Source organism: Bos javanicus, chromosome 8, assembly GCF_032452875.1.
Source record: "Bos javanicus breed banteng chromosome 8, ARS-OSU_banteng_1.0, whole genome shotgun sequence".
Lineage (NCBI taxonomy): Eukaryota > Metazoa > Chordata > Mammalia > Artiodactyla > Bovidae > Bos > Bos javanicus.
In genome coordinates, this window is record NC_083875.1 from 47,067,587 (window position 1) to 47,081,693 (window position 14,107).

Consider the following 14,107-nt stretch of genomic DNA (forward strand, 5'->3'; position numbering starts at 1 on the left):
CTGTATATTGTCACCCTGCTTATTTACCTTCTATGCAGAGTACATCATGAGAAATGCTGGACTGGAAGAAGCACAAGGTGAAATCAAGATTGCCAGGAAAAATATCAATAACCTCAGATATGCGGATGACACCACCCTTATGGCAGAAAGTGAAGAGGAACTAAAGAGCCTCTTGATGACAGTGAAAGTGGAAAGTGAAAAAGTTGGCTTAAAGCTCAACATTCAGAAAACGAAGATCATGGCATCCCATCACTTCATGGGAAATAGATGGGGAAACAGTGGAAACAGTGTCAGACTTTATTTTTCTGGGCTCCAAAATCACTACAGATGGTGACTGCAGCCATGAAATTAAAAGACGCTTACTCCTTGGAAGGAAAGTTATGACCAACCTAGATAGCATATTCAAAAGCGGAGACATTACTTTGCCAACAAAGGTTCCTCTAGTCAAGGCTATGGTTTTTCCTGTAGTCGAGTATGGATGTGAGAGTTGGACTGTGAAGAAGGCTGAGCGCCGAAGAATTGATGCTTTTGAACTGTGGTGTTGGAGAAGACTCTTGAGAGTTCCTTGGACTGCAAGGAGATCCAACCAGTCCATTCTGAAGGAGATCAGCCCTGGGATTTCTTTGGAGGGAATGATGCTGAAGCTGAAACTCCAGTACTTTGGCCACCTCATGTGAAGAGCTGACTCATTGGAAAAGACTCTGATGCTGGGAGGGATTGTGGGCAGGAGGAAAAGGGGATGCTAGAGGATGAGATGGCTGGATGGCATCCATCACTGACTCGATGGACTTGAGTCTGAGTGAACTCCAGGAGTTTGTGATGGACAGGGAGGCCTGGCATGCTGCCATTCGTGGGGTTGCAAAGAGTCGGACACGACTGAGCGACTGAACTGAACTGAAGTGAACTGAACTGAAAGATGTAGGTTGTGGGAGTCGGTCTGGTAAGACCTTTCTGTGGGTAATAACCAGTTGAAAAAGTGTATAAAATCTTGATAAACCTAGTGAGTGGCCCCTCTCTGCCCCTTCTGGTGTCTTTGTCAGAAGCTGTCTCTGTCCGTTTCCACTTTAATAAAACTTCTGCCTCATGAAGGCCTTGAGTAACTGCAGCTGTGTCTTTGGTCCCAAAGCAAAGTTCTCTCCTTCAGAAATCTCGAATCCAACATTGTTCACCGTAAGCTGTCAATGGTGTGTGAGTTTTTTAATATGTTGTTGAATTCTGTTTGCTAGAATTTTGTTGAGGATTTTTGCATCTATGTTCATCAGTGATATTGACCTGTAATTTTCTATTCTTGTGTTGTCTTTGCCTGGTTTTCCTATCAGGGTGATGGTGGCCTCGTAGAATGAGTTTAGAGGTGTTCCTTCTGCAGTTTTTTGGAAGAGTTTCAGAAAAGTAGGCATTAGCTCTTCTCTAAATGTTTGATAGAATTGCCCTGTGATGCCATCTGACCCTGGGCTTTTGTTTTTTGGGAGATTTTTTATCACAGTTTCAGTGTTTGTAATTGTCTTGTTCATAATTTCTCTTTCTTCCTGGTTCAGTCATGGGAGGTTGAACTTGTCTAAGAATCTGTCCATTTCCTCTAGGTTGTCCATTTTATTAGCATATAGTTACTCATAATATTCTCTTATGGTCGTGTGTATTTTGTAACCTTTCCTTTTTAATTTCTAATTTTGTTGATTTTTCTTCCCTTTTTTTTTCTTGATTGTCTGGCTAGTGGTTTGTCAGTCTTATCTTCTCAAAGAGCCAGCTTTCTTGGTTTTATTAATCTTTGCTATTGTTTCCTTCATTTCTTTTTTCATTTATTTCTGCTTTGATCTTTATAATTTATTTCCTTCTGCTGACTCTGAGGATTTTTGTTCTTATTTTTCCAGCTGCTTTAGATGTGGAGTTAGGTTGTCTATTTGATGTTTTTCTTGTTTCTTGAGGTAGGATTGTATTGCTATATAAAATTCCCTCTTAGAACTGCTTTTGCTGAATCCCATAGGTCTTGGGTTGTTGTGTTTTCATTGTCATTTGTTTCAAGGAATTTTTTTATTTCCCTTCTTATTTAAGTAACCTCTTTGTTATCTAGTAATGTATTGCTTAATCTTCATGGGTTTGTGTTTTTTGCTTTCTTTTTTTTTTTCCTGTAGTCTCATAGCTTTGTGGTCAGAGGAGATACTTGATACTATTTCAGTTTTCTTAAATTTACTGAGGCTTGACTTGTGGCCCAAGATGTAGTCTCTCCTGGAGAATGTTTCATGTGCACTTAAGAAGAAGTTGTGTTCTTTTGCATTTGGATGAAAAGTCCTGAATATAACAGTTAGATCCATTTGGTCTTATGTTTCCTTTAAGGCTTGTGTTTCCTTATTGATTCTCTGTTTTGATGATCTGTCCCTTGGTGCAAGTGCAGTTTTAAAATGCCCTAGTATTATTGTATTACTGTGATTTTCCCTTTTATGCCTGTTAGTGTTTGCCTTGTATAAACACTAACATATGAGATGTTCCTATGTTGGGTGCATAAATATTAACAATTGCTGTGTCTTCTTGGATTGACCCCTTGATCATTATGTAGTACCCTTCTTGATCTCTTATTACATTATTTATTGTAAAATCTATTTTTTCTGCAATAAAGATTGCCTCTCTCTTTCTTTTGGGTTGCATTTGCATGGAATATCTTTGTCCATCCTTTTACTTTCAGTCTGTATGTGTCTCTAGGTCTCTTGGGTCTCTTGTAGGCACCATGCAATGAGTCTTATTTTTGTATTCATTCAGTTAGTATCTTTTGGTTGGTTCAGTTAATCCATTTGCATTTAAAGAAATGATTGATATATATGTTCCTATTGGCTTTTTCTTAATTGTTTTGGGTTTGTTTTTATAATCTTTCCTTTCTCTTGTGTTTACTGGCTATGTAAGTCCCTTTAATATTTGTTGTAAGGCTGGTTTGGTGGTGCTAAATTCTCTTAACTTTTATTTTTCTATAAAGCATTTGATTTTCTCTATCAATTTTGAATGAGTTCTTTGCCATGTATAGTAATCTTAGTTGTAAATTTTTTTATTTCAGTGCTTTAAATATATCCTGCCATTCCCTTCTGGCCTGCAGAGTTTTTGCTGAAAAATCTGCTGTTAATCATATGGGTTTTCCCTTGCTGCTTTTAATATTCTTTCTTTCTGTTTAATCTCTGTTAGCTTGATTAATGTGAGTCTCGATGTGTTTCTCCTTGGTTTTATCCTGTAAGGGATTCTCTGTGCTTCTTGGACTTGATGGACTATTTCCTTTCCATGTTGGGGAAGTTTTCAACTATAGTTTCTTCAAAATGTTCTCAGTGCCTTTCTTTTTTCCTTCTTCCTCTGGAACCCCTGTAACTCGAATGTTGGTTTGTTTAATATTGTCTCAGAGGTCTCTGAGGCTATCCTCAGTTCTTCTCATTCTTTTCCTTTATTGTGCTCTTCAGCAGTTATTTTCACCACTCTATCTTCCAGCTCACTTAACCATTCTTCTGCCTCAGTTATTGTGCTGTTGGTTCCTTCTAGAGTATTTTTAATTTCAGTAACTGTGTTATTCATCTCAGTTTGCTTATTCTTTATTTCTTCTGTGTCCTTGGCAACTGTATTAATTGTTTCTTGCGTTTTTCTCCATTCTGTTTTCAAGTCTTTGGAACATCTTTACTACCATCATTCTGAATTCTTTTTCAGATAGATTGCTTATTTCCTCTTTATTTGGTGTTATGAGTTTCTCCTTTGTTCTTTCATTTGTATTGCATTTCTCTGTCTTTTTATTTTTTTCTAACTTGCTCTGATTGAGGTCTCCATTTTCCAGGCTTTAGGGTTGTATACCTTTTTGGTTTTGGTTTTTGTCCTTGGAGGAAAGGTTGGTTTAGTGGTTTGTGTTGACTTCTTATTAGGGGTGACTTGTGCCTGTGTTCTAGTGGGAAGAGGGGAGGTTCCCCCAACCCACCCACCCCCCACCGCCCCCGATGGGAAGGGCTGTGTGAGGTGGTATATTTTGGAGTGCCTGTGGGACTCCTATCTGTTGATGATTGTTGATGATGTGGTTTTTTCTTGCTTGTCATTTTGGTAAAGTATCCTGGGTGGATGCTGTCAACAGCTGGATGATACTAGGCTTTGTGTACAGGTGTCAAAGTTCTCAGTAATTAATACCCCCTGGGGTTAGGAGTTCTCTGGCAGTCTGGGATCTTGGACTCAATGCTCCCACCTCACTGGTTCAGGTGTGATCCCTGGTCAGTGGATTGGGCCTCCATAAGTCACTTGTTATGGGATTAAAGGGAGCTAAAGCAAACATACCAAGACAAAAAGTAAAACATGGCATGAAATAAAAGATGAACCCAGATGGATGGTAAATACAAAATCAAGATTGCAGAAATAATAGGACATATACACACTTTCATGCACAGTTATAACCAAAGTATTCTAAGGTATCAACCATTTAAAAGCAGAGCTAACTAATGCTCAATCTGGAAAACTGAGGCTGAGCAGAGTGCCAGCTGAGGAATATAGCCAGGAGAGCACAACAGTTTAACTTACATGGTGAAAAGAGTGAAGACTAAGAAAAAGAAAAAGGAGAAGGGAGAGAAAAATAGAAAAACAAAAACAAATAGACATATGTGAAAAAGATTTATATATATTCAGAAATAGCTACAGCTGGTAAAGAACTATAAGAAAGCAATCAAATATATAAAAATATGTAAAATACTTTTTAAATATTTTAATATATATATATAAAAACATATACATTATATATATAAACAAATATATAAAAAAAACAAAATCACCCAAGGGTGAAAAAGATTTTTTAATTTCTTTTTTTTTTAACAAGAAAAACAAAGAGAAAAACTCCCTAGCACCACAAGTCTAATGTAAAGGTAGAAATATGTTGGGGGAATAAATAGTATGATTTAAAAAAGAAGAAAAAGTTCTCAAGATCATAGTTCTTGCTTGTGGAGTCTGCCCCCATGGATGGGGTTGGGTTAGTGTCCTGTAATATTTTCATGGTTGGGGAGCTTGTGCCTGTGTTCTGGTTGATCAAACTGGGTCTTGTCTCTGAAGGGCAGCTCAGCGTCCAATAGTAGGTTTCCAATGTCTGTGGATTCAGTATGTCTTTGGGCAGCCCTTCTGGCTTGGCAGTGTTAGACACATCTATTTCTGCAGCTACCTCGAAGTGGCCCTCTCAGCATATTTTCACTGCCACCAGCCCCCTACCTGTTCCTGGAATCATTGCCAGTGCTTCCATCCCCAGTCCCGCCCCATAGGCCAAAGCTTTCTAGGTAGGGACTTGTGTGGATCATTTTTTGGCTGCCCACCCCTGCCCTCTGCATCATGGAGAGTTGTGTGGGCTTTCCCCAGCCCTCTGAGCTCACCCTCTGTGCCACAAGGTTCGTGTACCCTGAAAGGGTTTGTGTGCCCCTTTCTCAGCCCCCAGGGCCCATCCTCTGTGCCACAAGGTCCGTGTGCCCTCAGAGCTTTGTATGTGTCGCTGTGCCTCTCTCACACCACGCCCCTCACCCTCTACACCGCAAGGCTTGTCTGCACTTCTGAGGTTTGTATGCTGCGCCTCTCTCAGCACCCTCTTCCCTGCAGGGCTTCTGTGGGCTTCTCTGGGTTCCCCAAGCACACTGTCTAGTCAGGGCCACAGTCCATGAGCTGTTTAAGAGCTGAGAAGTGCAGCAGCTTTCTCTGTTTTCTGCCTCTAGGTCCCTGCTTTGCCTGGCTTTCCAAGATTCTGCAGCTCCCCTTGGGCTCACCTGTGAGTTCCTGTGCTTGGGAACTCTTCTTCCTTCACTGTTCCCTCCCTCCCTCTGATCCAGAAGTTCTCTGTCTCTTCCCTTTTTGTGTCTCTGTACTCTCTCTTATCTGATTCCAGGGAGCTTAGCCTGCCTCCTGGAGGCCTGGGGTCTTCTGTTGTCACCTGTGTGTGTGTGAAGTCGCTCAGTTGTGTCCGACTCTTTGCAACGCCGTGGACTGTAGCCTGGCAGGCTCCTCTGTCTATGGGATCTCCTGGCAAGAATACTGGAGTGGGTTGCCATTTCCTTCTCTAGGGGATCTTCCCAGCCCAGGGATCAAACCTGGGTCTCCTGCATTGCAGGCAGACGCTTTATCCTCTGAGCCATAGTAATGGCTGTCACCTAGAGGTTCTTTGTAGGAATTGTTCTGTATCTTGATGAGATTTTGATGTATTTGTGGGGAGGCTGGTGATCTCACCGTTTTACTCCTCTGCCATCTTTATCTGTCTCCCCAAACTGTGGAAAATTCTTAATGACATGCGAGTACCAGACCACTGCACCTGTTTCCTGAGAAACCTGTATATGGGTCAAGAAGCAGTAGTTAGAAACAGACATGGAACAACTGACTGGTTCCAGATTGGGAAAGGAGTACATCAAGGCTATATAGTCACCCTGCTTATTTAAATTACATGCAGAGTATGTCATAAAAAATGCCAGGCTGGATGAATCACAAGCTTGAATCAATATTGTTGGGAGAAAAACCAACAACCTCAGATATGCAGATGATCTTTCTTGGCTGGCCCTACATCACGTGGCTCGTAGTTTCATTGAGTTAGACAAGGCTGTAATCCATGTGATGAATTTGGTTAGTTTTATGTGATTGTGGTTTTCATTCTATCTGTTCTCTGATGAATGAGGATAAGAGGCTTATGGAAGCTTCCTGATAGGAGGGACTGGCTGTGGGGAAAACTGCATCTTACTCTGGTGGGGAGTGAGTTGTTTTTTTTTTTTTTTTTTTGCTCCTTGGTAGAAAAGCTATGACCAACCTAGACAGCTTATTAAAAAGCAGAGCTACTACTTTGCCAACAAAGGTCCGTCTAGTCAAAGCTATTGTTTTTCCAGTGGTCATGTATGGATGTGAGAGTTGGACTATAAAGAAAGCTGAGTGCTGAAGAATTGATGCTTTTGAACTGTGGTGTTGGAGAAGACTCTTGAGAGTCCCTTGGACTGCAAGGAGATCCAAACAGTCCATCCTAAAGGAAATCAATCCTGCATATTCATTGGAAAAACTGGTGCTGAAGCTCCAGTACTTTGGCCACCTGATCTGAAGAACTGACTCATTGGAAAAGACCCTGTTGCTGGGAAAGATTGAGGGCAGGGGGAGAAGGGGACGACAGAGGATGAGATGGTTGGATGGCATCACCGACTCAATGGACATGAGTTTGAGCAAGCTCCAGGAGTTGGTGATAGACTGGGAGTCCTGGCGTGCTGCAGTCCATGGGGTCGCAAAGGGTTCAGAATGACTGAACTGAACTGATGGGCAAGGCTGTTCTCAGTAAATCTTTAATCCAATTTTCTGCTAACTGATGGAACTATGTTCCCTCCCTGTAGTTTGACCTAAGGGCAAACTATGGTAGAGGTAATGGCGACCTTCCCAAAAGGACTTATGCCAGCTTGCCGTACCTCCCAGGACTGCTGCAGTCAGTGCCCCTGACCCTGCTGCAGGCCACTGTTGACCACGCTTCCACCAGAGACTTCTGAAGACTCACAGACAAGCTGGGCTTAGTGTCTTGTGGGGTCACTGCTTGTTTATCTTGGGTCCTGGTGCCCACAGGGTTTTGACCTGGAAAAGGTCAGTTTTCATTCCCATCCTAAAAAAAGGGCAATGCCAAAGAATGTTCACACTAATGTGCAGTTTCTTATATTTCACATGCTAGTAAAGTAATTGTCAAAATCCTTCAAGTTAGACTTCAGCAGTATGTGAACCGAAAACTTCAGATGTACAAGCTGGATTTAGAAAAGACATAAGAACCAGAAATCAAATTGCTAACATCCACTGGGTCATAGAGAAAGGAAGAGAATTCCAGAAAAACATCTACTTCTGCTTCATTGACTATGCTAAAGCCTTTGACTGTATGGGTCACAACAAACTGTGGAAACTTCTTAAAGAGATGGGAATACCAGACTGTCTCTCCTGCCTCCTGAGAAACCTATATGCAGGTCAAGAAGCAATCATTAGAACTGTACATGGAACAACGGACTTGTTTCAGAAGGGAAAGGAGTATATCAAGGCTGTATTTTGTCTCCCTGCTTATTTAACTTATATGCAGAATACATCATGTGAAACTCTAGGCTTGATGAAACAGAAGCTGGAATCAAGATTGCCACGAGAAATATCGATAACCTGAGATATGCAGATGATACCACCCTTATGGCAGAAAGTGTAAGAGGAACTAAAGAGCCTGTTGATGAAGGTGAAAGAGGAGAGTGAAAATGCTGGGTTGAAAATCAATATTCAAAAAACTAAGATCGTGTCATCTAGTCCCACCACTTCATGGCAAATAGAAGGGGAAACAATGGAAACAGTGACTTTATTTTTTGTCCAAAATCACTGTGGATGGTAACTGCAGCTGTGAAATTAAAAGATGCTTGCTCCTTGGAGGAAAAGCTGTGACAGACCTAGACAGCGTAAAAAAGAGCAGAGACATTAGTTTGCTGTCAAAGGTCTGTATCGTTAAAGCTGTGGTTTTTCCAGTAGTCATGTACAGATGTGAGAGTTGGACCATAAAGAAGGCTGATCACCTAAAAGTTGATGCTTTCTAACTGTGGTGTTGGAGAAGACTCTTGAGAGTTCCTTGGACAACAAGGACATCAAACCAGTCAATCCTAAAGGAAATCAATTCTGAGTATTCATTGCAATGACTGATGCTGAAGCTGAAGTTCCAATACTTTGGCCACCTGATGTAAAGAACTGACTCATTGGAAAAGACCCTGATGCTGGGAAAGATTGAAGGCAGGAGGAGAAGGGGACGACAGAGGATGAGATGATTGGTTGGCATCATGGACTCAGTAGACATGAGTTTGAGCAAACTCTAGGATATGGAGAAGGACAAGGAAGCCTGGAGGGCTATCCATGGGGTCACAAAGAGTTAGACATAATTTAGCGTCCGAACAACAATTGATAAAAGTGACTTGTGGTTGCCAAGAATTTTTTTTACTGTTCCTTCACCATGAATAACTTGAGAAACATTGCTTGGAGTAGCCTTGGAGGGTTAGATTTAGGTAGCTATAAGAACTCTTATATAAGATAAAGCAGAGTGATTATACTTGGAGGTAGGATGATGGTTTTAAAAGGAGGAAGTACTCTGATCAGAGTAGTCTGCTTTTAACACTGCTGTTAATGAGATCTGAGACAGTCTCATATTAACTGAGTGAGTAGATGGCCTTTAGCAATATTGGATTGAGGAAGGAGGAGAAGATGTGAATTCATCTCAGAATGAGAGCATTTGTCCAAAATCACTGTGGATGGTAACTGCAGCTGTGAAATTAAAAGATGCTGCTCCTTCAAGGAAAAGCTGTGACAGACCTAGACAGCGTACAAAAGAGCAGAGACGTTACTTTGCTGTCAAATGTAAATGTAAATAATACATTTATTAGACAAACGTAGTAGTGTTTTGGGGGAGTTCTGAGTGCCTGTTTAAGTTATGTGGCCATAAATTTGAAGTAAGACCTGTTTTCAAAAATCTCTCCAATTAGTTCAGTTGTTTAGATCCAGATAAATTGAAGGTATATATTTAGGTTTAATAAGGACTGACCTTTTCCCTTGCTAATGTAAATTAGGAATGGTGTGGGGTCAGCACGTCTTTGCATGGGAGTGATTCTCATGCTGAGTTGTGGAACCTCAGCGGGTGAAGGAAAGAAATGAGGAGGGGGGTGGTTGATGGTGAAAAGATAGTTGGCTCTGTGGTTTGCAGGACTCTGTAGTCAAACAACAGTTGTAATACCATGGAAGTAAAATGGAAGGGAAGGAAGAGGGTGATCAAAGAGTAGGATTGTGGGAATATAGTTTTCGGAGGTGGTATGATTTTTTTGGTGAATGGATATCATTAAATATAACCATAGGAGAGGTTGGCCGAGGTGGTGTTTAGGAAAAGATGGTTGAAGTTGAAGAAGTCAAGGAACACAGAGGCCAAAGACTTAAACTGGTTTTCTGTATGTATGTTGAAATACCATGATGGCCAGCATAATGATGGAAAGAAAAGGTAGTCGTAGTCAGGTGCTAAAGTCATGATTGAATGAAGGGTGTGAGGAAAGATTTTGAGGGAGGCAGTTAACATCGCAAAGATAATGGGTGGTAACGTCTGATCGCATGGTCTTCAAAGGATCCGAAGTGGGGCTCAGTTGATGGAGAAAGTAGTACAGTGGAGATTAATGAGGACACCCTCCCCACCTGAGTCCTGAAGTATCCTGAAGGATTATAGCAGGAAAAGGTCACCATTTGAAAGGGCTCCAGGGAGAAGTGTCTTCCAGCAATCACCAAATTTTACTTAGAACAAGAAGAGAGGGCATTCAGAGAAATTAAATATTCAGAGCAGTATGTGGATAGTATCCTAGCGAACGTGGATTATCTAAGAGGCTTGGACTTACTGTGCCTGAGCTGAACTTGGGTGTACAGATTAGTTAGTTATGGTAGTTTGTTGGATGAAGGTGTTGAATGAGTTAAAAACAGAACTCAAAACTTAGCTAGAAGGACAGGGTACCATCAGGTTGCTTTGCAGTTTTTCAGGTCAGTGTCAAAAGAGACTTCTTGGTGTAAAATTTTTTCAGCAGCTCAGTGATTTTTGGTAGCTTGGTGGTCTCTTTTGCTGGAATTGCAGAAGTTATATTTATTAAATTTCTTGTCCCTTTTTGATTGACTTGGAATTCCTGGTGTGTTTGGTGTATTCTTAATTCCATCCTTGTCTCCCATGACCTGCCAGTTTAGTCTCCTAAAACATGGGTTTCCTAGCTGAACACTATGGCTTCTTGTCTGCTTGCTTCTTTCAGGACCATTGAACATTGTTAATTTTCAGTCACATACACACACATACATACATCTTATTTTTTCAAATTTTTTTCTTCACTTCTGTGTGTTGTAGGAGAGGGAATTTTGGCATATATTCAGTTCATTGTCTGATACTGTCAAAGCTAAACTTTTAAAAAGGAAAATTGATACCAACCCAAATTTCCAAAGATCCCCTGGAGAAGTTCACAACAACCCAGTCCAGTATTCTTGCCTGGAGAATCCCATGGACAGAGGAGCCTGGCAAGCTGCAATCCATAAGGTTGCAAAGAGTAGGACACAACTGAAGCAGCTTAGCATGCATGTACCCTGAACATAAGCATATAGATTGAGGATTGAAATCTTAAAATATTAATTTGAATTGCTAGTAGAAAGTAACTGAAAAAAAATGGTTTATTTTGGTTTAAAATTAGTAGGATATAATCTTCATCATCGTTTCTGTTATTACTGCTTTATTGAATGTTTGTTGTACCATATAACTATTTTCAGCTTTATGATGTATGTGAAATCTTCCTGTAAATATTTAGAGATCTGCTGATTGGCTTTATAAATATTTTGCTTATTCAGCAAATATATAATGAATGCTACTATATACTAAGCACTGCTCTGGATACTTGGTATGTATTACTGAACAAGTAAAGAGACAAGCAGTCTGGTAGGATTAGCAGTCTAATTCTAGCGGGATACCTTTTAGTGAGGAAAAAACCCATATTCTTAGAGTGTTTGCATTTTTAAAACTATTATCACTATAAAAACCATATAAACCAGGAGAAAAAACAATCTCTAATACTAATCTGCTTTTGTTTTATTAGATTGAGGAGCTTCAGCAGGCTTTAACAGTAAAACAAAATGAAGAGCATGACCGACAGAGGAGAATAAGTAACACCCGCAAAATGATAGAAGATTTGCAAAATGAACTGAGGACCACAGAAAACTGTGAGAATCTTCAACCCCAAATTGATGCCATTACAAATGATCTGAGACGAGTTCAAGATGAAAAGGCATTATGCGAAAGCGAGATAATTGATAAGCGAAAAGAGAGGGAAACTTTAGAGAAGGAGAAGAGGAGTAAGTTTTATTAAACTTAGAGTGAAGACATGTTTATAAAATGGGAGATACGTCTCTGTTGATAGACTTTCTTCTTTCCCTGATCATGCCTAAGTGTTCCACTCTGCTTATTGAGGAAGCTCATTTAATACCTGTATCTGTTGGGTAATGATTTGCCACTAGCAGACCATTGTCTTAGGTCAGATTATGGCAGTTGATTTAATTCCCTAAAAATACTTTGTTTTCTGTACAGTCACTCAGTTTTCTGTTACTTCTCAGGTCAAATTTAAGCTCTTTATTCTAGCTTTCTTCCTTGAAGCCTCTCCAGTTTCATAATTATTTTTTTTTCCTGTAGATCATATGGCTAGATCATTATTCAGAGGAGATCTTACAGTCTGTCTTTTCAGTATATATGACTAAGATCAGTTAAAAAACATTTTAAAATGTATTTAGCAAAATGCTAGGTGTATGGTTTTAAGAGAAGAAAAAACTAGATAAGACAACTTCCTGATTCACTGTCAAGAGTAAGCACTCTTTAACTATTTCACCAATTTTTCTTCTAGTGGTTTTTCATGTATCTTAATCATATTTTTGTTTCTCCACATCTTGGTTAATCAACTTTAGATATCATCTTTTAATAGTTTGTTTCTTTAGATGTGAATTTCAACTCATGACACCTCTCTTAACCTATTGTTGTAATTCCTCAAGTGGGATTATTGTTTTAATATTAGTAATCATATAGTAATGTGACTTACTATAAATATTCTTACTCTTTTTGTCATTTAGCATTTGTTGATAATGCTTTTTGCTTTTTGCTTTCCTCCTTTCTCATAATCTAAATCTGTAATGTGTACTCTGGTTTTTATAGTTTAAAGGCTGAAATATATTTTATTGAGAACCATAATAAATGTTATATGTTCTGTTTATGGGTTAATTCAAACAGCTAGAAATGCTAAGTATAATTTATGTTATTACAACAGTAATACTTGTTCACAACAGAGCCAAGTAGTATATTACGACCTTATTTCCATTCATTGATAATTTTTTTTAAAGATTTTAATTTATCATTTTTTAGAAATGCCATGTAGTTTGGCATTTCCTTAATTGGGAAAAAAAGTATCTTCAAGTTCGGAAACCTTCCATCCTCCCCCTCCCATCTAAACTGATTGTTCTCAAGGTCTGTTACATGAATGATACCTAGGACTTGTCTCACACTTTTACTGTGTTGGATAAATAGCTGTTGCTGAATTCTGTGTCTTCATTTTTTTTTAATTCCTTATTTTCTAAGAGTACATCTTCAGGTAACCTCCTAGGAAGAGATACTTGAAAATTGAGTCTTTGCATCCCTGAAAAATCTTTACTTTGTTATCTCCCTTTTTTGTTGTATATAAAAATCTGGCTTGAAAACAATTTTTCTCAGAATTTTGAACACCTATTGTGATTGTTTTTTTGATAGGAAGTCTAGTGTTTTCTCATTTTGTACATGACTTGTTTATTTTTGATAGCTTAAAGATCATCTTGTATCCCAGATGTTTGGAAATTTGAGAATGATTTGTCCACGGTGGGTCTTTTTCACTGTGCTGGCTACTTGCTGAGTGGTATTTATAGCTTTTAGATCTAAGATACTCTTTTGTATTATTAATGGGTTATTTTACTAATTAAAGTTTTCAGAGAAATAATGCTTTGGTTATTTTCTCCCAATTTTAGGTGTAGATGATCATATTGTACGTTTTGACAATCTTATGAATCAAAAAGAAGATAAACTGAGACAGAGATATCGTGATACCTATGATGCTGTTTTATGGCTAAGAAATAACAGAGACAAATTTAAGCAAAGAGTCTGTGAGCCCATAATGCTCACGGTAAGAAATTTGTTCATCTTAGTAATATCGGTTAGTTTTATTATTATAATCATTGTAGATTTTGTTGTTTTAAGAATTCTTAGTCTTATTAACACCGTAGTTTTCTGTTAGTAGATTTGTGGCATCTGGTATGCTGCTGAATCTGCACCCTTTTTAAAGGGTCTTTGATAATAAACCTATGAACTGTTTCTTGATACAAGTATGAAACTGGCAGCTTTTTTTTTTTTTAATTTTTTTATTACTTTATTTCTCATGTGTTCCCCATCCTGAACCCTCCTCCCTCCTCCCTCCCCATACCATCCCTCTGGGTCGTCCCAGTGCACCAGCCCCAAGCATCCAGCATCGTGCATTGAACCTGGACTGGCATCTCGTTTCATACATGACATTTCACATGTTTCAATGCCATTCTCCCAAATCTT

General features: G+C 39.3%; 1 protein-coding gene across 7 annotated transcripts in view; it reads left to right on the forward strand.

Annotated features, from left to right (window-relative positions):
• The window catches only part of SMC5 (structural maintenance of chromosomes 5), a 117,790-nt gene that overhangs the window by 68,952 nt on the left and 34,731 nt on the right, over positions 1–14,107 (forward strand). For 5 of the 7 annotated variants that reach the window (XM_061425520.1, XM_061425521.1, XM_061425515.1 and 2 more), the window contains 2 exons: positions 11,592–11,847; positions 13,534–13,718. In XM_061425520.1, the coding sequence (XP_061281504.1) occupies positions 11,592–11,847; positions 13,534–13,718 (441 nt within the window). The remainder of the gene's footprint in view (positions 1–11,591; positions 11,848–13,533; positions 13,719–14,107) is intronic. The other 2 variants (XM_061425518.1, XM_061425516.1) reach the window with 1 other exon arrangement.